This window comes from Eupeodes corollae, chromosome 2 (assembly GCF_945859685.1).
Source record: "Eupeodes corollae chromosome 2, idEupCoro1.1, whole genome shotgun sequence".
Lineage (NCBI taxonomy): Eukaryota > Metazoa > Arthropoda > Insecta > Diptera > Syrphidae > Eupeodes > Eupeodes corollae.
Window position 1 is genome coordinate 79,709,113 of NC_079148.1, and position 17,924 is coordinate 79,727,036.

General features: G+C 31.5%; 1 protein-coding gene across 1 annotated transcript in view; it reads right to left on the reverse strand.

Annotated features, from left to right (window-relative positions):
* The window catches only part of LOC129946975 (putative G-protein coupled receptor F59B2.13), a 41,138-nt gene that overhangs the window by 7,486 nt on the left and 15,728 nt on the right, over positions 1 to 17,924 (reverse strand). Inside the window, exons 3-4 of the mRNA XM_056057361.1 lie at positions 799 to 1,032; positions 546 to 718 (exon numbers count right to left, since the gene is read on the reverse strand). Of these exons, the coding sequence (XP_055913336.1) occupies positions 546 to 718; positions 799 to 914 (289 nt within the window). The 5' untranslated portion in view covers positions 915 to 1,032. The remainder of the gene's footprint in view (positions 1 to 545; positions 719 to 798; positions 1,033 to 17,924) is intronic.

Genomic DNA, 17,924 nt, shown 5'->3' on the forward strand with positions numbered 1-17,924 from the left:
TGTGTATTCGTGAATTCGTTTTTTCTCAAAATGTCAACAGATTTTAAGAACGTTATGAAATCATTTTTTATTTCCAAAATTTTCGCGGTGACAATTTTCACTTTAGTTTTTTGACTTATAAATCAGCAATTTGATTTTTTTGTATCCAAAAATATACTGGATTGGTATCACGTTACAATATAAAATTTAATTCAAGTCTCTAGCGTGTAGCGTCTTCGGTTCGTGAGATATTCAGGGTTAACCAACATTTTCACCTTTTTATTAAACTGCTATGGTACAAAAAACTACCCACGCAATTTTCTTGAGAGCCCTTTCTGCATTTTTCTGCATTATTATCTGTATAAAAAAATGTTTTTGAAGTCGATATCTCTCCTGGTTCTTGAGCTATGGACTACGAAAAAAACGTACTTACACATGCACGCACAGACATCGTTCTAAAAATCTTCTATTTCGACTCTAAGGACCTTGAAACGTCGAGAAATGTCCTTCACTGTACAGTCATGAAATTTGCACCAAACAAAACATTTGAAGACAAAAATTCTTACCACATCCATCTGACAGCCAAATTACAAGACCATACACCTTCCAGTAAATTTCATAATTTAAATGAACAGTATCATAATGTTCCATTGACAGAAATAGAACTGTTGTTAAATATATAACATCGGTTACAGCAAGAGCAGCCAAATAAATATTGGTTGTACTATGCATACGTTTTCTGCAATAAAAGTTGTAAATTTTCAAAAAAGTTGTCAAAATGTATGTATGTTGATGCAATAAATTAAAGTATAACCTTACCTTGTCAAAACGACTATGCTAACAGAGTTTCCCAGAAGCCCTATCACAACAACGCAAGGCACCAAAATGCCTTGTACTATTTGACGCACATAATTAACATCCCCCTGAGTTACCATTTCCCATGGATTTTTTTGTCTTGTTGTATCATAGGATTAAAAGTGGTGTTAAATATTTTCATTTACATATATCATTATTTCTATGATACCATCATTATGCTGATTGTTTAGGGACTTTCTGAAAATTAAATAAAAAAAAATAATTATTACAAAAAAAAAATAAGAATAAATTAACAAAGAAATTAAAGTCTGAAGTTGTATGTTTAATTAAAACGGCTGAGGATCACTTCTTTCTAAAAGAAGAGGACTTACCACCTCTTCGGAAGAAAGAAATTGCTAGTAAAAGAAAATCCAGGCTGCAAAATTGGCCTCATCAGTCCAACAATATGATGTTAAGCAATTGAAAAATTATCATTTAACAATTAAAAAATTCAATACAAATGAATTTAATGAATTATGGATGTATAAGAGCATTCACCTTAAAAGTTAAAGAAACAGAACTTGACAGTAAAAGTTGAGTCTTTAAATTTTCGAAATAAATTCAGTTATAATCATCGATCAATCAAAAAGAAAATTCCCCAAAAGCTTTCAAGAACAAAAGGAAATAAAAATTCGTAAATGAGAATGTTTAATAAATTATTTTTAGATTATTATCAACTGTAAATATGTATATCCATTATAATTTAATTTGTTTCATTTTCATTGCTGTTCATAAACTTTTTATGAGCCAGACGTAAGAAGAAGACATTTTTTAAACATTTCATTCTAAATGGCCAAAAAAATGTATAGAGGAACATAGTTTATTTGAAATAAATTATTATGATTTTATAGGTTCTACTTGTGTACGTAGTCGTGCCATAAGTTCTGTTCCAAAACTTCTAAATTTTGTTGCTAAAAAAATCCATTTGTTGTAAGCAGTTAATAAATAGCAATAGTTAATTTGGATTCAGTTTCACTTCTGGCAACATAAAGAGGGGCACTAAAAAAATTTAATCGCAATCGAACTTGCCTAAATAGTTACAGTATGAGTTCGGGTAAATTGTCTAATTCAAAACACACTGAAAGACGAGTTTTTGGACATTGCTTAAAAATGTTACTAATGGGCTGAATTGACCACTTTAGTTATTAGATTTTTTATGTTCACTTTTTTCAGAAAGGCGTACTACTAAATTTTTTGGACGACCAGGGGCGTCTTTAGACTTTTGGGGGCTCTGGGACCAATAGGATTTGGGGCCAAAAAAATAGATATAATATATTTTTTTAATGCTTTAGGTAAGGAAAATCATTTTAAAATTAATTTGTCTATTATATGTATATAAATATTTTTACTTTGTAAAAAGAACTAAAAAAAAACAGATACTTTTATAACTTTTTTTAAATTTACCTTCAATAGTTGAACATTTTTTTATATATATTTTTTTTTAATATTACATAAGTTTATTTCTTTATACATATTTGTTTTGATTTTTTTTCTTTTTTAGATAAACTTAAACTTACATATTGTCGTCGTTCTATAAAAACTCCTTAAGTCAATTTTCAAAATAAATTATTATTGAAGGCATACTTTTTTGACTTTGTCAGTTGAAAAATCATGAATTAAGTCATCAAACTGAATTTCCTGCAGTAATTCATTTTCAATTGATGAATTCTGTTTAGTTGAAGCATTGTGCTTCGAAGTCAATTTTGTATCCGGTTCAATTCAAAAAATCTACAGGCAGTTTCTACATTTGGAAATGAGTTCCCAATTTCATCCACTGTAATAAGATCTTCATTTACATCTTTATTGAATTTTAAGGTTTAAAGGTTTAAAAATTCATTTATTTCTTATAATAAGTTTAGATACATCAAGTTCAATAAGACTAAAATGTAAATACAAAAATTTTGAAATAAGTAGTGGTATTATTGTTAGAAAATAAAACAGTATTAAATGCCACTTCGATAATTAACAAAAAATCAAATAAATAAATTGGGTGGGGTGACCCTTAATTTTAAACTTCAAGTATAAATATAAATATGTACAATTGGAAGATAAATCAAAGAGAATCACAATTAAAAAAATAATAAAGCAAAGTCCAGAAAATCTTAATGAAGGAATTACAAAAAGAACGACCAGATACAAAAATTTCAACAAATTAGAAAACCAATTCCTAAAAATTCACCAGAAATTAAAAGGAAAATACAAAAACATTAAGTTTATGAAAACATAATTTTTTCCAAATCACCGAAATCAGATTCAAACAACCAACTCTTAAGATGTTTCATAAAAAGATTTGGTAAAATAAGTGACCTTAACATACAAGGTAGTTTATTAAATAATCTAGAAGAAGCAACAGTATACAAATTTCGAAAAGTAGTAGTCCGGAAGTTAGGAATAGATACAAGATATTGCAAGTTGTTTCGTAGGTTATGACTGTCTAAAATTCTAAAATTTAGATTTCCTGAGCGCAAAAAAAAGTTTTTAGGACTTTGAAACAATAGAGGTGACGAATTGGAAGAATTTTTAGTCTCACAAATAATGGAAAACTGTGATGCAGTCGGCGTTTTCTGCTTATTATTCTAATAACATACTTTTGGAGAGTAAGAATTGGTTTAACTTTGCAAAAGTGCGTTCCGCCCCAACAGGCAATTCCATATTGTAGTTTAGAGTGGAAAATCCCATAATAATTTTTTTTAAGAAGGTCGGGTGAGCAAACTTTTTGGAGAAAGAAGAAGTGCCTGAGTGTAATACGAAAATATTTTTGTAAATTCTCAGTTTGATTACTAAAGGTCATCTTTGAGTCGATTAGCAGTCCTAGATATTGAAAAACATCCACTTTTTCAATTTGAAAACAAAAAACACTACAAAATAGGTGGTCACAGTAAGTGATCGTGCTTGTTTCAGAAGAGCAAGAGCAACTATGTAGTTTAAACTTTTTGCACTCAGGCTCATGAAAAAAGATTTCCGGTTCGAAAACATTCTGAGAAGAAAGGCTGAAGAACATAATTTTCGTCTTAGAGCTTATTAATAATTTATGTTCAGCAAACCACGACCTAAAAAGATTCAAATCCCAATTTATGTCTGCAACAAGATCAAGGGGACTATCAGCACCATAGGCACAACCAACATCATCTGCAAAAGCGGTAATTTTCGACTTGAATGGTAATTTAAATAAAGAGTTAATGTAAATTAAGAACAATATTGGACCAAGCACAGAGCCTTGTGGTACTCCAATATTAAGAAATTTGAAGCCACTTCTAGTATTGTTAATTTTTACTCGTAATGATCTATTAACAAAGTAGGATCCAAACCAATCTCTCATAAAGCTTCGAATACCAGCATTTTCCAATTAAATACTGTACGAGGTGCAGGTATTCTACCTTAAGTTTTTCTGCATTAACATCTCTATGATTTGTTTGAAAACTGTTAGCAAGAATTTTGCAACTCCACTGAAGTCAAATATTGCAATCGACAAAAAAGCCAAATGAAGCATTAATTTCTTGATAGCAATTGGATCGTATTTTTAATTGCAAGGTAATAGTGTCAATAATTGGATATTTTGAACTTTTCTTTCCCAATTAGCTGGACGGCTGGTGCAGGACCACCAAAATATGTGGCACGAGAACTTCGTATCGTTGCGTGAAGTCTTTATAATTAGGATCCGCATTCTGAATTTTGGCACACGCTTCAAATCAATCAAATTTCTCCCTTAGATCATCTATGAAAGAACATAGTGAACAAAACAAATTGGTATCAACGTCAATCGTTATTGTTTCTCTTTGAATGATCTTGCTGGTTTTATTAATTCTTTCTAATATTGTGCTCCAAATTTCTGTTAAAATGAGGAACTCCAATTTTGACATTTTCTTAGACAGGCTGTGTCTGGAGCTTGCTCTGGGCCTCTAGAGATAGATGTGGAGGCTTCAGTACTTTGGTTATAATCATAATAGAGCGCGTTAACTGCATCAGCTCGTGCAGACCAACTTGTTTCAGAAAGGCTTTAAAGAACTCTATGTGAACCTAACATTCATTCTATTTATTTTAATTCCTTGCCATTTCTACAAATGGACAAAAATAACTGTTTTGCGTGAATATTTTGAAAACCAAATTGATCAAAAAGGAGTCAACAAAACTCAAAAACTATAGAGAGAAAAATCTTTGATTCTTAAATGTAAGAAAATAGGTGCATTAAGGTACATAATTTCACAAAAAAATAAATAAAAACAAATAAGGGTAAACAAATATGTTTTAAGAAACTTTACTGTGGCGCTCACGAATTACACGTTACAAAATCTCTTTTTACTTAAGTTTTCGAGAGATTCAAAGCTTTTATCTTTATTTATTAGAACCGAAACGTACATTATATTGTATTTCAATAACCCATTAGTTTATCGAAAGATGAACTTTTACTATTTTTGGGACATTTACGTTTCTGTTATTCATGTTTACATCGCAATTCTAGAGCATTCAAAGACTATTCATATCAAGAAGTAGATTTTGTTAAGCTTATTAAAATGTGAAAAGTTTTTACCTTTAATAGACAATCCATTTTGGAAGAAAAAGTAAGAAAGATGGAATTTAAGACGAGTTTTAGAAATTTGAAGATGTTAAGAAAATAAAAAATGCTGTTTTCTCAGAACATATAAATAACATTGACATTCTCTTATTCGAGGTTTCTTCTTACAAATCTCAATATTTCCCCTTTCTTTCAGAAAAGGTCTTATTAAAGTAATTTAAAGCATTACTAAAGTTTTTCAAATTTAAAATTAATACAAAGATTTTAGTTGACTTTTTTGGTGAATATTGTTAAATTACTAACAAATCTGTAGATGGAATCTTTGCTTACAAACTAATCTGTATAAGCTTCATGGCTCATATGACCCTCGTTGGATTTTTAATTGGTTAAATGGTGATTGAAATACAGCTGGATTTCTGATTCATATTGTTTTTTTGGTTAGTGGTAGTTTTTTGCCAAAAGTAGGACTTTTGCAACTTAGTGGAAAGCACTAAATTACAAATTTTATTTGTGTTCATAAAAAATAAATAAAACGCAATACGATTCATTTTGACATCAAAGGTGGTCATGACCACTGCGACCCCATTGATAACACCTGAAATCTACTACGCAACTTTAAGATGCTCACGGCTTAAATTTGGCTTCAAAACCACACCAAGGAAAGAATTCAATACACGGGAATTCGAAAGATATTGTCAAAACTAAATAAAATAATTCTGAATTTTCGTATTCTATGTTGAGATTATTGTTTCTAAAATATGAAAATTGTCTCCGTTTAATGTAAACTAGAAATCACCAGTCAATATCCATTCACTGAATCTTAAACTTCATCACCCCTTACTGTGGAAGCTGATTTCGTTATGAGACAACAATGCCAAGTAACTAGTATAATAATTTCACTCAATCACTTTCGCAACTAGATAGTCTTGTAGCTTGTTTTATTTGTGGATCTTCTCAATGCTCTCGTATAAATCTCAGAATATGTATTAGTCTTTAGGACTAGGTTGATCATCTAAAGAGAAATAAAACTTAAAAACAAATACAAAAAAAAAAACAATATAAAACAAAACGCTCTATTATTCAATTTAAGGCAATTTAAAAACGAAGTGTTGAATCATTTTAATGATGTGTATGGCTTTCTTGGCATTGCTTTCCGCTTAGCATTGACTTCGACGATTTAAATCTTCTTTTTATATGTAATATTCTCTTATGTACATTTGTACATCGTTTCTTGCTTGCTGATTCGATTAAGGTACTTAGACTAGGAGCCGCCGATTATTTAAGTGTTTTTTTTCTTGTTTTGAATTTGATATAAAGAATAATTCTGTTAGGCAAAGAGTTCTAGAAAAAAGTTTAATACAAATATAAATACTTTTTAAACGTCATCTCATAACAGATAACATAATAACAGCATTTAAAGAGCTTTTAAACTTATTTTTTCTAAAGTTGATTAACTTTACCTTTTAACTTTCCAAAGATCAAAAAGAGATATGTTAATGTACTTATGTATATTTTAAAGCCACGAAATATTATTGCATTGTGAGTTGCAGTAACAACCAATTATGAAATTTCCAATGTCTTGATGGTTTTTTTCCTAACTAGTGTTGTAAAAAACCTAAGGTGATATCGGCTAAGGTGATTTGCGATAAATTACAATCACAATTGGCCAATTCAGCTTATGTAATAATCAATAGTTAGTGTCACTTTCCAACGAATTTTCTAAGAAAAGTCTTCAATGTCAGTATCATATTATACCACTAGACCAATTTCACAATACAACCCATTATTTTGACAAAACCCCTTTTGTTGAATAATTGAATTGAATTAATTTAAATCACCTTACAAGACTGTAAGATCGGCTACAATCACTTATCATCCCGTTGTTTTTCAGTTGCGGTTCTTAAACAGCATCAAAAGTTCAGAACATTTGCTTCTTTGATTTATTGTTTTTATTAATAATAATTATTCAAGTATATGAAACTTTTTTTTTATATATATTTTTCTTCTGCAATGCCATTACAAATATGAACTTGTAATATTGTGAAAATGTTAATGCTGATTTTGAATTGTAAGACGAGAATAACCTTTTACAGTGAGAAACACTTTATGCTAAGCCTTAAAGAAATATAATTATTTGAACTTTAAGACACTATTTGTTATTATGATAAACATTAGATATAGTTATTGCAATTCGTGTTGGTGCTTCTATCTTTTAGATTTTATATTTTTCTTGGGAAAACTTAAACCTACAGAAATTATAACGTTTGTATATAGAATAAAATAAGCTTTAAAATATACTAAAACGTCAAAAACTTGCATTATACCAAAGAAGATTTAAAAATTAACCGTCTAGATATACTTCAGGATGAATTTAAAACAAAACTTATGAGATCAATAGATTATTTATAAAATTTACCTCACGATCAAGCGACGCACGAGTTGTATTCCTAAACTATTTTGATTTAAAAATGTTTGCATGTATGTACATATGTGTGTAGTATTCGATCCATAAGTTTTGTCCCAAATATAAAACACAATAAGTTCTTTTTTTTATTAACTAATTTTTTGAACGCAATATTATTTTATTCAAAATCATAGTTTCACTCGAAATAACAACCTTCAGCTGTAATTCAACCCTTAAACGTTGCAGCCATTGACCTATAGTGGCACGCACTATTTCTATTGATATTTTTTGCGTTGTTTTGGATACTCTATCTTAAGATTTTAACAATTCCTGTAAAAAGTCTCACATGCACATTTTTCAAGTTTGACCCTTAAAAACAATCTAAAGGATTCAAATTCAAATATTAACCCTAAAGCAGCCTTGTGATGACTTCTTCAGAGTCTTGTAGAACAATCCATTTCTATTTATTTCCATCTCTATTGAAAGGGGTATTTGTTAAACCCTTTACCAAACACTTTACCAAACCCTCTACCACATCTCTATGGTACAATTTTTTTTTTGTTTTTTCAAAAATTTTAACACTTTCCGTTGAGACTTTTAATAAAGTCAATACATAATCATATCAAATTAAAACTAATACTACTGAAGAGTAGTAAGTATAAGAATATTTTTTATTCTAAAACAACGTCTTTCCACAATAATTTATTACAGTCGAAGTATTAACCACTGATGTAGAGAACAAGTTCGCGCTACGCGACGTACGGATGGCTCTTTTAAGCTTCCATCTACTTTTGATGATATTCTTTCAACTTTCCGTGATCTTCGCTTCGTGTTGCGGTTCTTGAGCCTTTGCTTGTTTTATTGAGCTCCTGTGACAGCAACCGTTCCTTCACAACAAACGAGGTTTGTTAAGGTTCGTTTTCTTGTTGCAAGTAAATTGTTGCTGGAAAATTCAGTTTTTTCAGAAATTTCTATTTGCCCATCTCTCCAATAATTACATTACCTTCTCCATCTTTAACAGTGGCAAGAAAATTCTCTTTCTTCAATTTCGTTTTGGGCTTTCGTTTGTCCCAAATAAGTTAATTTAAAAATAATAAAAAAGTAAAAAGAATATGTGAAAAACGTCGCATCTTAATTATTAAAAGTAACGAATTACTTGCTTTCATATGAGTGTACGCTCAATTTTGGTATAACTGTATGTTCGTTTATTATACCAGAAACAAATTTTAATGAAAACGTTAAAAAAACGATTAAAAGTGTACTTTCTGGCAATTATTCTACACATAGACCTAGGCTAAACTCACCCCATCTCCTTGAGAAATATTGAATTGAATCAGACTAATTTTAAGTCAATACATGTTATTGCAAAAAAGTGAAGCTTTCTTCAAGCTTACCTTAGACCCTCGTTCAGACAATTCGTTCTCTGCAAGTTGGTTGTGATCTTTTGCATTTGAAATTAAATAAATAAATTGGGTGGCGCAACAGTCCGTTGAGAACTAGGGCCTTGTGACTTACAACTCTCAACCGTTCCTGTGTGCGAGTAATGTTGTCAGGGATGGAGGAGACCTACAGTTTATATGCCGAATCCGAACGGCTAATTTGAGAAAGCACTTTTCATGACAAGAGTTACTCTTGTCTTTTTTGGATGTTTTTTTTAAATTTTTTTTTTATATTCCATGTTTTTGTGTTTTTTTTTCTTTTTTTTTTAATTTTTTTTTGTGCCACCATGCCTATTTTACTTAAAACTAAACCCTTAAACTATAAAACAAGTATGTAAGCCGGCCAAGGCTTAAAACCCCATCCCAACTACCCACTATAAAGTGCCGATTGAAGCCACCAAAACTGGTTCTTCTGCTTCACCCTATCAGTTCCGTCCCGTTCGGCCTAAGCGCTACTGAACCGAAAGAGCTCTGCTCCGCCTTGTGTAATGACATCCCGATTGTACAGGAGTCGCCTATCCACGGTTTGTCGTCTGACGTGGTAGATTAACGGAACTGCCAATCTATACTGTATCAAACCGCATCTATCTAAAAAGAGAAATGCCTCTGGTGAAATGAAGCAGCTTAAGCGTGCACTTTCAAAATACTCGTCGTTCGGATAGAACGCCCCGAAAATTAAATTGTTGGTCGAAGACATAGCTCTTGTAATGTGACCTCGAACGAGTTTTATCACGAAATTATGACTGCGTTGGAATAGTAATGCACATAAGAAGATTCGGCTGTTGGATATAAGCCGGTACAGCGTCGTAAACACTGCCGCTCGAACACCCGAAACTTCTCTATCTTAACCACACAGGACAACCATAAACGATCATTGGCCGTATGAGATCCATGTAGCAAATTACCTTCACTCTGGGGTCAAGCCGACTGCTAAAGTCCAACGCACTAACAACCATGGCAGGGGAACTACCTGCATTTGGAATTATGCTAAATAAAATGAATGTGTGAAAAGTGACTCTATACGATGATCAACATGTTCGTCTTTACTTTATCAAGACCTCTACTACTTTGGTCTGTTATATCTATCCAACTGATATGATTTCAACATTTTTCATCCTCTTTTTCTGCAGAAGAAGAAAGTAGTATAATAATTCAAACGCATTTACATATTATCATCCTAATTTATTAAAACAATTTTCTTAATTACGTAACTTAGATTATCCATTATGATGTAATGTAAACTACTACATAAATATGTACACATGTACATATGTACGTTTTTGTTAAAATACATAAGTTCGAGTAACTTTATCACGGCCTTTTAATAGAACTCATCTCATCACACTAGAACTGGTAAAAATTATTGAATTTGTAAATCAATTGTAAAAAGTCAAATCTTGTTTAATGGTTGCGATACGAATGATTTGGGGTAACTTTAACATAGCATTCATGAATTTCTCTCATCTAGTTTTAATGGCCACTTAAAGTCCCTATAAAACTATGTCTTTGATTAATTCTTCAGTTGTATATGTTTTTTTACATTGGTATAATGCGAGGAATTGTCAAATCCTCCAAGAGTTATTCTTGGCATGGAAAATGCCGTTCGGAATTGGCAGAAAATCTGCAGGTCCTATCCATCACTGACATTACTAGCACACAGAAATCATTATTCCCTATAGCTCTTCACGATTTGTAGAAGCACCAATTTTGTATTCATAGGTTAGACTGATTCATGTTATGATGAACAAATCTTGAAGCTATTGAGATTGTGACTTTTATTATGGGAACTAATACACCTTCACATGTGATGTTTCAATATTTTTTGTGCTCAGCTGTCATGTTTCATAGGTTCCAGGGTCACTTGAGCAGCCATTTTCAGAGAAGAACACTATCAATTTTGCAGTTTGTGCATTTTTTCATTTAACAATAATTGCTTAAAAGAAAACTCAAAATGCAACCCTCTGTGGAAAAACCTACACAGAATTATAAGATATCACTTACAGTGCCTATGTACATTGTACATATGCCGATGAAAAATATACACAATTGCTTGAAGTTTCCATTAATAATAATGGCAATCGGTCATCATCTTTTTTTGTTTTCTTTTTAATAAACAAGAAAACTCAAGTTTCAGTAAGTAAAAATTCAACAAAATTATTTATCTTCAACACACATCACATGAAAGAAATGAAAAATTACCTTTCAATATAAATTTTGAGTTTTCGAGTTCAAAGAGGAGAGTATCTAGATATAGGAAAAAATACTACTTAAAAGCTTATATTTTTATGATGAACTATTATGCGATAAATATTATGATTAACACAGCAAGAGCTGAGTGAGTAAGATCATAAAGAAAAGAAGAATTATTTTCAAGTGAGCCATGACATTGACGTTTCTTGTGGTTGTGACAGGAATTCTTATACTGAAATTTGCCATCTTTGCTACTTTTCTTCATGTTTTTAAGAAGCAAGCGGGCACGCTTTTTTTTGTTTTTAGTGACGAAATGACGAAAAAAATATAATTCTAGTTTCGAGGCCAAAACACCGCTATAACATTTGTATACATATGTATGTAAAATTTTGACTCTTAAATTAACGTAAAATGTTTTAAAATACACACTAAAATATATATGCATACATACATAGATTAAACGGTAACAGCTGTCGTCATTTTATTGTTGTTTACTCAATTAATAGCCAAACGACTATTTTTGTTCAAACTATATAAATGCAATGTTTGTATAAATAGACCATTATGCAGGCATTTAAAAACGTATATTTTCAAAAAAAAAATAATAAAAGAGTTTTTGAAAATTGTATAAATGAAATATTTTTGGAAATTTAATAAAGCTTGCCAAAAAAGAGCCGGGGAGAGAGAGAGAAATGGCAGAAAAATATAAAAAAAGAAAAATCATTTTTATAGTTTATTGCAATCATCATTTAACTTCAAAAGCTTTTTCTATAATTTACTCATTTTGATTTTTAAGTTAAATTAAAAAATAAATAACAGTGATGGTGTACCAAAAAAGAGCAAATCTGGCAATTTCCGGAAATGGAAGCATCAGTTTCTGCGGATCATTTCACGTATATATTGGAGTAAGGTCCCATAAGGTTCCATCTTTCGTATCATTCTTAAAAATTATGAATATACAATGTATCTATTCAAACTTTAATGTAAAAACCAAACTATACAAGTGACACACATATTCCGTCACAAAGTTACCACAAAAAAAAACTGTTAATGCAGACTATAAAAACTAATGAGTTTTTTTAATTTTTATTTCAAAGTTAAAAAGTTCTTTTTCGAAAATTTTAAAATCTAGTCTAACGTCACAGCAGTATGTGAAATGAAAGTTGGTATATATAGATTTTAATATCTTCATGAAAATTAAGCAAAAAAGCTATTGATCTTCCGTTATTTTAATGTATTTGTATTTAAGTCAGAATCTCTAACTTTATTATAGCTAAATAATAAAAAAAAATCTTTTAAATTATTTTTACAATGATTTTTTTTTATCAAGGTAAGCCATTAAGATTCCTAAACTATGTTCATGAACTTGTGTAGTTTGCTTTTCAATAGTGAATCTTCATTAAATTGTGTGTATGCGTATGTATGTAAATATACAATTGGATGCATTCCAAATATTTTTTTTTATAATTTAAAGGGACAGCATCATGAGCATGATCTGTTTAAAAAAGATCTTTTTCTTAACATTTAAATTGAGCGAATATGTAAATATTGTAGCAGGAAGACCTTTAGGATTGGTTATCAAGACACTTTTGCAGGGTGACTTCGACAACATTCAGCAATATTGCGATGACTGGAAGGTGAAAATCAAATTTCAGAAATGCGAAACTATTCGGGTAAGGATTTCGCTGTATGGAGCCTCAAGGGATAAGAGAAAGAACTTGAAAAATCTAGTGATCGTTGGACCAAATTGACAGCTACTCTCGAATAAAAGTGTAGTAAAGTACCTTGGCATCAGCTTGGATCAGTACCACAGTATTTCGACAGAGATATGTAAATATGAGTGTTGCTCTGGCCAGGGCTAGAAGAGCCTTGGACCTGGCAGTAGGGTGAATATCATTTGCTACATGGCCCTTATCCGGCCAATGATTGTCTATGGGTGCCCGGTATGGTTTAACGTTGCCCAAATCATATGGAAAAGATTCGGGTGTTTGAGAGACAATGTCTGCGACGTTGCCTCGGACTACACAGAACACCAGAGTCGGAGTACAAACATAACTATGCCATACAACAGAGCCAGCATAAACGGAATAGATCATTTCTTGCTGAAGTTTGGTATAGGTATGACAGCGATGTCATCGACTAATAGCTTAATTTTTAGTGCTTACTACCCCAACAATGAGTACTACGAAAGTGCACGTTTAAATGGCAACATTCCACCTGAAGCTTTCCTGAGCGCCTTCGGTTCAGTAGGACTGTTTCTGATTGCGACCGAAGAGATAGGGTGAGGCAGGAGAACCTGTTTTGGTGGCTTCAAATTGAGAACGTCATTTAAAGTTGTCTAGGGCGTTTGGTCTTGGCCGGCGCGTACATAGGTCTAAGGATAAGGTTAGCGACGCTCAGGGTGGCTGTTCAAGTTTTGAAGTAGGTTTAAGTAATTTTAAGTAGTATAATTGATTTTGGTTAGTTTTAAGTAGCTTAAATAGGGTTGGGATCGAAATACTGTATGGATGAAAATACTGTATCTCAAAATACTTTATTTCAAAATACTGTATGTACAAAATACTGCATGATCAAAATGCTGTATCTCAAAATTCTATATATAAAAATTCTGTACCTATACCAAAGTTCTGTATTTCAAAATGCAGTAAATAAGGCTAAAAAAAATATAAATCTAAAGGGCGCACTTTTTTACATTGTCAAAATGATTTTTATTTTTTAGTCTTATTTACATCATTTTGAAGTACAGAATTTTGAAAACAAAATACTAGTTTTAAGAAAACATAATAATAATTTTTCATTAGCATTATTTTCCAATTCATAAGTCTGTGAAATAATAAAAACAAAAATAATATAAATGGTATCTTCTTTTCGTTTTCTCTTTCTTATTTTCTTCTTAGTTATTTGTATCTGTTAAACATTAGTACATGAATAGTTGTTTTCATCATAATCTACAAATTCATAAGCACTTGCACCAAAATAATTGATCTATAAAAACTTCCAGTATTATACAGTATTTTGACAATACAGCATTTTGAGAAACAGCATTTTAAATGTACAGTGTTTTGAAATACAGAATATTACACATACAGTGTTATGACCATATAGTATTGTACAGTATTCAAACAGAATTTTGACCATACAGTATTTTATAATACAGCATTTCAACCCGCTCCCGCTTAAGTATTATAATGGCTTTCGGTTTTTTTATTTAGTGTTTCATATAAAATAAAAAATAGTGATAAATATACCAAGTTTATTTTTTAATTTGCTTCGTTTTAGATTAAGTTATTGTTATTTAGTATTAAAATTGTTCTTAGGCCAAAAGGCAGTACTTATAAGATAATCGATTAACTTAAAGGGCCAGTATATTTTTAAGTGTTTTGAAATGTACGCTAGTTTTTTAAGAATTTTTGTCCAGCTTTAAGATAGTTTTAAGACAAGATTGTAATAATTGTAATTAAGTATTAAAAAATTCTTGGTTCTATAGATATATCGTCTTAAATATTAAACAAAGAAGGTTTTTGAAAAGTTTACGCCCAATTTGAATTTGCCAACATAACTGTAGTAAATTGTTTTATGAAAACCATTGAGGGAGGACAATTGAAAATTAAACTTTACACGCAAGAGAAAATGGTTTTCATTGTTAAACAATATTACAAAACTGAAACTTAAACGAACGCCTCTAGCAGAGAATTTAAACTCAATCCATGTATATTACTTCTTTATTTATGAATTTCCAATCGAAGACAGTATAAATAAAATAAAATCAAAAGAGCCAAGTACTGATGAAAATTTTAAAATGTTAAAGTTGATTGATATATATACATATGTGTCATATCCTGATGTATTTTTATGCAATGTCAAATGTTATTTACATAAATTGCTGGTGTTGCAATGAGATTACCAATTGCACCAATAGTTACTGGTATTAGGGATGCATGACTTTAAAGAATAAGCATTAAAAACATCTCCAAAAAACATTCGATTTAAAAAAGATACATGGATAACACGATCTATGTAAGAGGTTCATGTGAAGAATTTTCTGAATCACCTTAACTCATTTCATGTCAAAATTAAATTTACAATGGAAAAAGAAAACTCATTAGTGTTCTTGGATGTGCGAATAATGAAACTGCAAAATGGCTCCATCGGCCATCGGGAGAAAATCATACTGAAAGATATCTGTATGCTATATCACATCACCACTCAGCTCAATTCATATCTGTAGTGTCGGCTCTTGTTAGCCAAAACCTCAAAAATGGCAGTGTTTAACTCACATTAAGTGAAATTACGGTTGGAATTGGACACATTTTAAGGAAATTTGGTTTAAGGACTATTTTTAATCCACCAACTTCTGAGGTCACCGAAGGACAGAATTTGACTATAAAATTATGAAGTGTACTCGGTTCTATATAGTTGTTGGTTAATATGTATTGGTAAACCCAAGAGAGGTACACAAATTCGATAAAATAAACATATTAAACCTATCCGAAAGTAGTACCCGTGGCATGATGTATAGTGCCTTGGACTGTCATGCTAAAGGTTTTGGGTTCGATCCCTGCCTATGCCACCTAAAGTTTTTTCACGGGTACTGCCTCTTTCGAGGAATTGACAAATTCGCCAAGAGTAATTCTTGGCATGAAAAGTGCTTTCTCAAATTTTCCGATCGCGTTCGGCTTAAAACTGTAGGTCCCTTCCATCCCTGACAACAGTTCTCGCACACATGAATGGTTGAGAGTTGTCAGTTACGAGGCAGTAGTTCCCAAACGGACTGTTGCGCCACCCAATTTATTTTTTTAAACCCATCCAAAATAATGCATTCACAAAATCTGCGATATGTGAACTTCTAGTCTACTACGAAGTTTTTTTTATTCGGTTTAACAGATTTTATATGTTGAGAATTTTTAGAGAGTTAAAGAAGCAAAAATACTTGAACAGAGATTGAAGCTTCAAATTATCGTGAACATTAAATCCTTTTAAAATATTACAAAATAAAAAGAAAAAGAACCTTTAAAAAGCCGAAACCTGGTATTATAAGTTTGCGTGTACCCAGGAATACATTGACTTTATGCAGCAACAACCAATTACAAATACAATACTCACAAATAATCAAAGTACAATAACAACTGCTCACCGGTACTGTTTAAAAACAAGAGCGAGTACCAAAAAACAATAAAATGTAAACCTAACAAATGTCAGTCATATTCCGTGACCACGAGCAATGAAACACGCTCGAAACTTTAGGAAAAAGAACGTATGCCTTATTATTTCTTAAGACAAAACGCGGTAAGTTCCGAAAAACTTTACTATCTAAAGTAAACAACGTCCGCCAAAAGATCAACTTAAAATCTCAAATATAATTCAGTCATTTTAACAAAAATACTCATACCAGTTATTGACAATTGATTGCTAATCAAGATATTGCAGATACAAATGGTTTACTTTTTTTGTGGTTCCTTTAAACTTCACTTCAAGTAAGCAATAATTATTCTTAATAACATTCAAATAAAAATGATTTATACGTGTGTCGTAGTTCCTATTTTTTACACTATGCATCCATTGTCAACATTAACGACACATTATGAGATAATGTGGTTAATTATTCTTGAATTAATAATTCAAGAATATTTTTAATTTTGAACGCTTGGCATTTGCTGTTGGCTTCGTGTTTTTTTTTTAATTTAATTTTGCAAACAACTGCCATATATATACATACATGTCAGCAACTGTAACTACTTTTCGCACAGTTCACGGCTATCTTGGCTAATGTTGGTTTACCATGTGTCTAAAGTTCGGGAACTATTCTTGTGAATATATTCATTGACCTAGTCGCATGACATTGGTGGACAGTTGAGTCGCTAAAACGCACAATTTCGCTGCCTTGAAAGTTCTTACGCAATAAAACCATAATTAGACGTGATTTATAGCTTATTTCCTTGACTTTTTGGAGTTACATATCGTCCAAATCATGATCTCGAATAGAATCGATATCGATAATTTAAGATCATCATTTACATTTGCATAATATTTTCGGCTGAGCGTACAGGCCTTTACGACATCAGTATTGCCTTCACACCCGTCAAATGTCTTCACAATTTTACCAATTTCTTTTCGTCGTTCGATTGTGATGGCCAGATTTTATAGCGTTATGCGTGAAAAGCGGCTTTGTTTGATTAACCACTTTCTATTGTTCAACAATGTTCAAATAGACATGTACATTCAAGAGGACACAAGCATCCACAGGTTTTTCTCAAAACCCACCTCTGTCTATCAACTCCTACTCTCACCTCCCCGCGGTGAACATCGGGTGCCTAGTACCTCAACTGGAGATTGGGTTCCAACCCCAGTGGAAAGTTGTTGGGGGCAGCAAACGAGAGAGGGGGGAGAGGTGTTTCCACTAAGGCACCTCTCCTTATCCAGGCGGCAGCGGACGAATTCTCGAGATGGAATCAACGGTGGCGTCTACAGTTCCAGTAAGGTTGAACTAATTAGTGAATACCTTATAGGGCTTCTTCGACATATTCGGAGCCCAGGCATGTAAGGA